Here is a 10,265-nt window from a genome sequence, read left to right on the forward strand (position 1 = left end):
CGCCGAGTCAGCCTGGCGCACCGGACACTGTCCGGTGCACCACCGGACAGTCCGGTGCTCCCAGACTCAGTAGATTCTTGGCTGCTCGAGCCAAGACATTTCCAATTGGATTTTTCCTGTTTCCAGCACTTAGACACAATACATTAGTCCATAAAACAATGTACTAAGTCTGAGAAACATATCTTAATTCTTGATTTGTACTTTGTCCACCTTTTTACACTTAGGCACTTGTGTTGGACACTAAATCACCAAAACACTTAGAAATGGCCCAAAGGCACATTTCCCTTTCAGGTGTGCACACCAAGAGAGAGGATAATTTTGCTCATGAGGTCATAGTCCTAATATTTTTAATGCATCCTATTAGAACGTACTTTACAATGCCTAAAAACATAATCTTATTCATCATCCTAATATTTTAACCATGTTTTTCCTTATCCACTCTGTTATGTTTTTTCTAGATAGGCAAACAAATCAGCCTTCAAAATCAGTATTGCCTGAATACCAGTGCAACTAAATTCATTATCGGTGGGCACAAAAACTTAGTGAAAAATATCTGAATCGAAAATCTCATGCAATCTAGTTGCACCTCTTTGCAGAGCAGGAGGTAGCGCAATAAACTGCGATGACGAGAAGGTGGCACAAATCACGCTCACCTCTGTGCCGTACTCCTGGGCATACTGTTTGGAGCGAGTGAATATGATCTTACGGCTCTCAAGCGCCCTCTTCCTGTCAGCAAGGGCCTTCTTGTATGCCGCCCACTTCTCCAAGCGCAGCACAGACTCTAGGACCACTACGGTCTTCGCCTCCGTCAACGACATTTGCGCAGAGCGCCAAAATGCAACAACTTAGATTCGACACGGCCTTAGTACACAAATAAAAAACATCAAGTGACAACAAAGAGTCAAAGACCCTACCAGAATTTTGAAGTAATTTCAGCCAACTTTTTTAAGGGGTTCGAGTGCTACACACATAACCAAATTTGCAACTTATAGAACAATTAAAAATTTGCAATGGTTTGGCAAACAAACACACTGGATAAGTGTAAAAAATGAAAGAATATAAAAAGTGAAAGACAACAATCTCTAGTTCACCTTTTCATTCTACCATTACACATGCGCACTACGAAAGGGAAGGGATTCTGAATATCAGACATATGAGACACAATTATGCCAGAAGCAACACCAAGATACAACACACGAGTACCAGGAGCCTACATATATATTAACAAATTATCAGCTATAACAGCACCATAGTTTCTACTTGCAAAAAAACATATAGAACTCAAGCAGATTGAGTTAACAAAGTCTACTTACAATCCAGATGTTGTCAACACCACCAAGCACAACAGTAGCCAGCTTCAAACGGAAGGGGTTCCACACCCTGTATTCAACCTTTGTTCAATCATCATTCTACAATGCCCAAATAATCAAACAGTAGAAATAAATCAGTTCTACAGCCAAAATCCCAATGGATGAGTTTCAAACCTATGTCATTACAATTATTTAGAGTGATTCCTTATCATAAAAATGGAAAGGAAAAATAATTAACTAATTTACATTTCATTGGGCATGAGCGCATTAGAAACTCGTATTTGCATCACCCATCTAGATCTCTTGAAGGAGAATCCGAGTAAGATCATCATTTACAGAGCTAAAAGCCCATAATAAAGTTGTAGCAAGTTTACAAAGCATATATTCTTGTGGACTGAATTTCAACCAAATTACATTTTAGATTCTAAATAAAGATACATATAACGTACTTGGATAAACAGATAACACGAAAAAGGAACAATATCTGAACCTTGACAATGTACAGATTTACTAAAACAGGTCAACTCACTCGCAGTACACACAACACAAGCAATCCCTGTCTAATAATAAAACAAGAAGATAAAATGGGACAAGAACAAGCAATCACAAACCTGAACGGAAGCACGCTTCTCTCTGTACACAGACTCTCCCGAGACCATGTTCTTGGTGCAGAGCGCATCCTCTTTGGACTTGGAGATGAAGACACCAGCGTGCTTGTGCACCACCACAACAGCCTTGCTCCCGCCATTCATGCCACCACCACGGCCGCCTTAGGCGTCCTACCATCTCTCCCTCCCTTCCCCTCTCTCACCTCTACCACTACCAAATCCGCGGCCACCGTCGCCCCCACGACCGTCGCCATCAAACCTGCCTCCCCTCTCACTGTGTCCTCCTACAAGATTTATCGAAGCAATAAGTCTCCGTCGCTTGCGAAAATGGATGGAAAACAAGAATAGTGTCATGGTTAGCTACCTCTAGCTGGTGGCCTCATGGTGCTGAGCTGACGAGGAGCTTGTAGTCGCCGCCTCCATGTAGCGAGGGTTTAGGGTTTTCGTGGGGATTAGGGTTGGCAGGGGAGATGAGTCTAACCATCTTCTGGGAGCGATTAGGGCAGGGCGGAGTAGGGCCGCGTCTGCCACAGGATTGAGAGCGATTAGGGCACTGGGGGCGCGGCGGATTTGCGCGCCGTTGCAGCTGTGCTCGGCTTCGTCCTCGCGGCGGAGACTGCGGGCGTTGCTGGCGCGACGGTGCAGCTTTGCGGACGTTGCAGCTTTGGGCACTGGGGGCGCGGTGGATTTGCGCGCGGCCGCAGCCGATTTGGGGACCGGGGGCGCTGCGGCCGCGAGGACGGCGGCGGGGAATGCGGGCGCGTGGAGGGGAATGCTGGCGCGTGGAGGGGACTGCGGGCGCGGAGCGCGTGATGGCAGAACATTTGCTACTGTGCACGCCTACAATGCAAACATATAGAGTAGTAGAGATATAAGGCTGCCCGCAGCGGCTTACTGGACCTGAAGCGCTATCCAGATAGAGTCCAGTTTACAGTGGTTTTTTCCTGCAGCGGCAACTCGTTCAGGCACGCTAAAATAACGTGGATACAAAAAAACGCCATATAAAGCGTTGTACTTTCCTACTACGCTATATACGCACTGAGTGCATGCAGGCGGTACAGCAAGGCACTGAAGTGAAAAAAATATATAGTAGTAGGTATAGGGTTGAGTATAGAGTAAATATGACTGCGGAGGATTATAGTATAGAGTAGGTAATCTTGCTGACGAGGATAGAATATTTTTTTAGAGTACAAATTTAGAGTAGTATGAGTGCGGATAGCCTAACAGTGTCCAGCAGTGGTATGCTCATCAAAAGGATTATTTTAAACTGTTTTGTACTGTAAACTACAGTATCTATAAAATTAAATTTAAATATAAATATGAATAAGCTGTTAAAGATAGCCTCACGTAGTGACGTTCTCTCGCTCACGCCACTAAACTTCGAGCGGTGGTCTCGAAAAACGTAGGTTGTTTTACAAAGTAGTTTGACGAGATAGATTTACACTCAGGATGAATTTAATGGTTAAAAATTAATATCAGTATCCTAATCATTTTTACACTATCTCAACATCATATCTATATTTAAACTCCACTTAAAACAGTGCTTTGGAGAACTATATGATAAACTACTGAACATGATCTTAGAGTTTATATCAATTTAAATATTGTTTAGTCATTATTTAGTCTGGCTTGGGTTTCTCTAAAAAGAAAGAGAACGCCACGTTTCTGTGGCTTTGACTTTTAGGAGCTGATACGCTCTCATATTTTTTTTTTAAAAAAAATCAATGGTAGGAGCGAGTTTATATACAAAAATAATGTGCCAAGGATATACAAAGTCTCAAATGTGCTCACAGGTTTAGGGGGTGTTTGAGAACAAAGTTTTTCTGCTATATTGAAGCAATAATGTGGTATTATATACTTTGAGGTGTTTGGAAACTCATATGAAATCTCTGTATACTAAACTGTGATATTGTAAATACTACACTTGTTTTGCAGTTTTGTAAACTTTGGTCTCAGCCAAAGTTTTTCTCCGTAAAGAGAGTGTCAGCTGGGTCCCGCTCTGGCTGATTGGTCTCAACCAAAGTTTTTCCCAAACACCTTGATGTATTGGATACTGTTGTATTCGAAAACTGAAGCATTGTAAACTGTAGTAATGTCATGACTAAAGTATACTTTAGTATTTGGAAAACTGCAGTATGGAAAAACTGTGTTCCTAAACAGGGCCTTAGGGGTGTGTGTCACCATCTACTTACCAAAGTCTTCAGAGGTGATGTGGGGTGTGGAGATGACAATGGATATGATTTATTCGCGCGCTCATAGATAAAAAAAACTCGCTGTGTATGGATTTGGGTATAAGTTTATACCCCTGGATACGGTATCGTTTAATATCCACCGATATTTATAGAACGGATATGAAAAGTGGTATCCATATCCAAATATTCGATTACTCGTTAACATTTGGAAAGAAATCACATCCCAATTCATAGGTGCAACGTGCAGGCCACGCCGCTAGCCTCACTCCGTCCCTCGTCGCTCAACTCGCCTCTCCGCTTGCCATCAGCCTCCCTCGCAAGTCGCAACTCATGCGGGCTTGCAGCTTTGCGCATCACTGACCACCTCGTAGCTGGCCACCCTTGCGCTGTCGACCCGAATCACGCCGTCGATTGGAATTGCCCAACAGGAGCAACTGCACCGTGTAGGCCCAATTGCATTGTCCAGCTGGATTTAAATTTATCAAGTAGACAAACAGATATGTCCGTGGATATTCGTCACTGTCGGTAACGGATGTCGATACGGTTTTTTTATCCATAGCAGATAACATGTATGGATTCGGGTAGCGGATTTAAGTGGCCGATATAGATATCTAGAGCTAGGCTATGTTTGTTTAGGTTTTTTTTAAGCTTCTGACCACCAAAATATGCTGCAAACTGTTAAACGTCTCAACTTTTCAACATGTTTCTATATGAATCTCTTCGATAAAAATCGTCTAAAATCAACGTGAATACATAATCGGTCGGATCATCATAATAATAAAAATCTATCGCTTTCTAGATACTAAACCGTTTGGACTACTTTATATCTTTCTCCGCACATAATCTCACTATACTCAAATTCTCCAAATTCCACTCTCAGATTTTCAGGTCAGAAAAAAGTTAAACCAAACAGATCAGAAAAAAGAAGTTAAACCAAACAGACCGTATCCCCTAGATGTGTTCGCACGTCTATATATATATACGAGTGTTTATGCATATGCTGTAATTCGTAATAACTCCTACACCTGCGTTTGATAGCCATGTATGGCCGTACAAATGACACGGAAAGGCCCAGGTAGCAGTTAAGATGCTGCCAGAGTGCCATACAAATAAACTTTTCAACAAGCAATTGAATTCAAATCAGAATAAAACTTCTATCGCTGCAACAAACGGAACCTAGGCTGAAGCAATACGATCCACTGAAACACTGTTGAGACTTCATCACATAGAGACAGCAATTAGCTTCATAAACCATAGGAACCGGCGTTATGCACAAAAATGCAACATTAAGGCGCCTGGAGTGACCCAGAGAGGCATTTATAATACAGAAGAAAAATAATAAAGAACAATAAGTAATCATAATGTCAAATTAGCCCTACTACGAACAACATCTCCTTTCTCTATAAAATCTCACCATGAAACTGGAATACATGCATGAATCAGCTAACTTTATGGCCACTACTATAATACTACCTCCGTTCTCAAATATTTATCGTCCTCTAGTTCATTTTTAAACTAAACCACAACAAATAAAAAAGAACGGAGGGAGTAATAAACAAGGTGATAACAGATGGCAACAGCAGCAATCAGCATCCAACCACAGAACGGTTCAGCTAAGTCAGCTTGACATCATGTATCTGCTCAAACAAAATCCTATTTCCTCAACAGAATTGACATAAACCCTGCACAAAACAGAACACATGAAATCAAAGAAAACCAGATAAAATTTGGGGCAAGGAATGCCTGAGAGACCACAAATCACGGACCTAGTAATATCAAGGAATATCACTGATGACGAGGCATCGCCAGTCAACAAAACTGAAGTAAACAGGATTTCATATCTACATATCAGGATGACCAAATGGTGCACGCACGAATAGCTGACCATGAAGCGTGACAACAGCGGATGTTTGGTGAGGATCGATTCTTGATGGCAAGTTGACCACCTGAGGCAAACAAAAAAATCACTACATGTTAAACTGAGTTCACAAATGTGTTTCTGTTAGTGTTCAAAGTGAAGCTACCACCTTCTTGAACGGAGTGATCCCCCAAGGATTATCAGGCTGCTCTGGATCCCCTGTGATAACCAGACGTCCAGCAGGATCTGATTGAACATGCACCTGCTACCGTCAGAACAAAAAATTAGCAAATTCCTCTATGGCATGGCCTTATTTCATAAGGAAAATTCCTTTTGCCTATGCTCCATTTATCTCTGGAAGGATTTATCTTAGGTCAATGAAAAGTTTCAAAACTCGGCTCTCCACATGAATGGCACCATACTTCCTCACCTCCTCTCTTAGAAGTCCCGGAACTAGTGCATAAACTTCAAAGCAATCTTTCTGCAGGAAAGCAATAACCAAATAGTGTAACTTCAAATCTCAGTGGAAGTTCCCTAGCAAAGCTACCTTGTAAAAAAACCATTTCATGGTACAGGCTATAATCAAAACATAATAATCTGCACAACATGACTAACAAAACAATACAAACTGAACTTACAGTCTGCCGCACATTGATCTTCACCCAGTCGGCTGGTTCTCCAACGTCAACGACCATAGAATCTTCCCTGAAATTGTGCATTGTATCACATATGAGAACAAAAATCATCAGAACAGAGAAATTTTCATACAGCATCTGAATATATGGACAAAACTTCCTCCAGATGAGCTCAATTGCACTACAAGACGCTACAAGATTTAGGATTTCTTCATCTAACATATTGCATACCGATACTTAAATTATATAGATATAGCCAAATGAATGTACAGGGAGCCTTAACTGTGACTTATTTGTTTTTGAGCGGGACGACTTGAGAGCATACTCTGGACTAGATGCTTTCTTTCTCTTGAGCACCCCTAAATATATCATGAAAGATACATGAGAGAAAATAACATAGTGCACATTAGCAAGAAAAAATCATGATGCGTATTGTGTTCAAAAAGGTTATGAAGTGTACCAAAGCTTAGGTTTTTATCACGATTTGGAAGTGGCATTGTATCTTTGTCCTGCAGAAATGTGAATATTTTTCAATGAGAACAGTAAGCAAACAAAATGTGAATCCAGTAAAGGAAATTCTATTACCTTCAAAATGTTATCCCCATAAGTGCCATTTGTGAGAAGGCGGTGAGCATGCCAACCCTGCATAGCACGCGCTGCAGCATCCCTTCTAACTCTGGCAGAAGATGATTGATTTACAACCACCTACAAAACCATCAGGGAACTTGTCATAACGAACTAAAATTAGCAACTTGCACATTTCAACAACAGGCGTTAGCAAACAGCCTCCTTGAACAGTGCGAGCATTACAATAAAACACATATTCACAACTGACAACAGGTTTCCAACTAGAAACAGGCCAGCAATTCAGTGACTAAATTCGTTTTGGCCTACCTGAATATAGATTGACTCTGACTTTATTCTTCAATTACAGTTACACAACTAATGAAAACGAATATATAAGGTGACAAAATCAGTGTACATTATATTTAAACCAATAAGATGAACCCATTTAAACAATACATAGATATGTGCTAAGCGCTAACTAGAAATTTAAGTTAAAGCTGCACTGCTAATTCTTTCTTTAACAAGAAAAAGGTTTACCTCACGGTCAGCACCACTAGGCTGTGGTAAACCAGGCGGTGGTATCTGAAGCTGACCAGTCCGGACCTTGTGTTTTTCGTATTCAAGAAGTGCCTGAATTCATCAGTTAACAAACCAAGGAAAGTAATGAATAGATATAACATGGGAACCCATAAGCTTAGACCTTAGAGCAATGACTATTACTATTACTGTATTCAATCGAAAATCTGGCATCTAAAGCATCAACAAGGATATGATGAAGTAAAAGTATGACTACTTGACAAGCATCTAAAGCATGTCAAACAGCTGGCTGTCATATTTGTTCCCACAAGGCAATAAAAGGTAAGAAAAAAACACATATTTGTGTGTCTCTAAACAATTAACAGCATGAAGTATCATTATCACAAAATGAATAAAAAATCTGTGGCGCTTCAAGGTTAAAATTTATTCACTGACAGGTTCAGTACCTCTAGCTCCATATTTATATTTGTTAGGTTGAGTCTAGAAAAGATTCATGTTTATAAGTTAAAAGAAGTAAGAACCAAACTAAGTTTGATGTAATTTTTTATTCTTCGTGTTAACTGAGGTAAGGTTGATAATGACTACAGTTCTGTTCATGGATGAAATGCTCCTCAGCTACACTATAATGGATGAAGTAAACAAAGGCATTCCTTGGAAATTTAAGAAAAAAAATACTGCAGCCAGTGCATCACCTTCTCATAGAAAATTCGAAATGACCAAGAAACAGTCGTGCAGGTCCTGCAAAAGATGTGAATCGAAGGAATGATTACATGGCATAAAAAGAATCATCTACAAGGTCGCATTTAACATGTATTGCAATGTTCACCTAAACGGTTGTTTAGCCCGTTTAAACACCGTTCAAACGCTACCTTGTGGTATGTCGTTTTCATTTAATCATCTGTTTAGCCCATTTAATTAGCCGTGTAGCCTGCTTAATGGTCTATTTAGCTCGAATAATGGCTAAACGGTAGGTGACTAACTGTTTACCATTTACAAGAACATTGATGTATTGTGTGAAAAGAAGCCCTTACTTTGGTGGCCTGAAAGTCTCTCCAACTTGACGCCATAGTTTACAAACCGTTACCTGAATAAACAAAAATATTCAACTGAACTAATGCCCACATACAAAGTGCTGAGCAACGCAATCATGAAAAGAAGTGAAACCTGTTAAAGATCATCAGTATTTTACTAGCTTGTAAATTCAGTTATCCGAGAAAATTTCACTCTATTGTATCTACAGCAGCAAGTGCCTATGCGTGATAATGAAATCGGCCGTACCTGCTCGTGGCCTCCCAGGTGGGCGACCTGCCTCCATAACCTAGATTACAACATATCAAACAGGGGCCAAGTGCGTTTAGACAACAAAAGACGGTACAGGACAGGAGTAGCTCAGAGAACGAGAGGTATAGTTAAGATGCACACTTGAGGCAGTTGAGGCCCTTGCCGTAGAACTTGGGCGGCTTGAACTCGAGACTGTGCTCCCTATGGAAGCGCTCCAGCTCCGCCATGAACGCACCTTGCTCCTCCTCCGTCCCAGAGTCATCACCGTCGAGGAAGGGGTCCGGTTCCACCTCCACGCGGTGGCCGGCGCCACTCTGGGTCATCCCCGTGGAGCTTTCGCCCTCCACCTTCACCTCGGCCCTCGGAGACGCATCAGGGGTGGAGTCGTCGTCGTCGTCGTCCTCCTCCTCCTCCTCCTCGTCTCCGTCATCATCGTCGTCCTCCTCCTCCCCGTCGGCGTCAAGGCTGATGGCGTCCTCGCCGTTCGTCTCCACCTTTGCGCTGCCAACAATCCCCTCCGGGTCCTCAGCCGCGGCCACGGGCGGTGCGCGCTCCCCGTCCGCATTGGGCTCCATCTGATCCGGGGAGCCCACTCCTCCCTCTCCGTCATCGCTCTCCGGTTCGGCGTCCGGGGTCGTGTCCCCACCCCGCGCAGCCGCCTCTTTCGACACAGCAACCGGCTCTTTCTCGGGCGTCTGCCACGCTTCCTCGCTGTTGGCGTCCTCGGCGAGCGGGTCGTCCCCGTCACGGTCGGGACCGGCGGCGTGGCCCCGCGGGTCGCTCATCGCGGGAGGAGTGGGAGAGCGAACGGGCGGCTGCTATTTTCGCGGCAGGTTTGCACCGAGGTCTGAGGCGTAGGGAGATGGCCTGGAGTTGGAGTGGGACGGGTCTCTCCACGGCTCGCGACTCGCGGAGGAAGAGATATTCTCTTCCTCTCTCACCGCTTCGCGCCCACGGGCCGCATTACATGGGCCTAAAACATCCGCCTACGTACGTAAACCAAAAAAACGGTAACCAGACTAACCACAGCTGACCGCTCAAGCCATGGGCCGGCCTTCTCAAACTTATCAGCTGTGTTTCTAGTGGTATATGATATTTTTGTGTCAACGAAATGTCTATGATAGCATTATGAATCTTATCTCCGTAATTTATCCATTAATGGTGTGTTTGGATGGAAGGACGAAGAGGGATGGGATGGGATTAGGGATGGCAGTTGGACCCGTGGGTATAGATACCCGCGGGTTTCGTACCCACCGGATATGGATACGGGTACAAAA

The 10,265-nt window shown here is 42.9% G+C and overlaps 1 protein-coding gene, 1 non-coding gene and 1 pseudogene across 5 annotated transcripts; all 3 read right to left on the reverse strand.

The window, feature by feature from the left end:
• Positions 1–1,087: 1,087 nt before the first annotated feature.
• LOC109945855 (rRNA 2'-O-methyltransferase fibrillarin 1-like) lies at positions 1,088–2,301 on the reverse strand (annotated as a pseudogene).
• LOC111591434 (small nucleolar RNA snoR60) lies at positions 1,574–1,648 on the reverse strand. Its single transcript, XR_004858067.1, has one exon. It is a non-coding gene; the product is annotated as a small nucleolar RNA snoR60 (small nucleolar RNA).
• Positions 2,302–5,389: 3,088 nt separating the features above from the next.
• On the reverse strand, positions 5,390–9,925 carry LOC100281586 (DNA-binding protein). 4 transcript variants are annotated; one of them, XR_002268613.3, is made up of 13 exons: positions 9,130–9,925; positions 8,986–9,025; positions 8,739–8,791; positions 8,400–8,445; positions 7,708–7,800; positions 7,189–7,308; positions 7,064–7,112; positions 6,887–6,962; positions 6,607–6,673; positions 6,399–6,449; positions 6,138–6,233; positions 5,877–6,056; positions 5,390–5,792 (listed from the first exon to the last, which is right to left on the reverse strand). XR_002268613.3 is itself a non-coding variant. In XM_008678982.4 (13 exons), the coding sequence occupies exons 1-13, from the start codon at positions 9,771–9,773 to the stop codon at positions 5,764–5,766; spliced, it is 1,425 nt and encodes a 474-aa protein (XP_008677204.1). In that variant the 5' UTR covers positions 9,774–9,925; the 3' UTR covers positions 5,390–5,763. The 4 variants fall into 4 exon arrangements, 2 of the variants coding, with proteins under 2 accessions (XP_008677204.1, NP_001353105.1); XM_008678982.4 differs by having other exon boundaries at positions 5,996–6,056; NR_158759.1 differs by having other exon boundaries at positions 5,465–5,792; positions 6,138–6,230; positions 9,130–9,866.
• Between the last annotated feature and the right edge of the window lie 340 nt (positions 9,926–10,265).

This window comes from Zea mays, chromosome 4 (genome assembly GCF_902167145.1).
Source record: "Zea mays cultivar B73 chromosome 4, Zm-B73-REFERENCE-NAM-5.0, whole genome shotgun sequence".
NCBI lineage: Eukaryota > Viridiplantae > Streptophyta > Magnoliopsida > Poales > Poaceae > Zea > Zea mays.

Bases quoted from the DNA above. Each gene is read 5' to 3' on its own strand.
- LOC100281586 (XM_008678982.4), bottom strand. From the start codon at position 9,773: ATGAGCGACCCGCGGGGCCACGCCGCCGGTCCCGACCGTGACGGGGAC. The intron at 8,446-8,738 runs GTAAGGGCTTCT...CATCTTTTGCAG, and splicing joins GAGACTTTCAGGCCACCAAA to GACCTGCACGACTGTTTCTT. The intron at 6,450-6,606 runs GTAAGTTCAGTT...GCTTTCCTGCAG, and splicing joins AGATCAATGTGCGGCAGACT to AAAGATTGCTTTGAAGTTTA.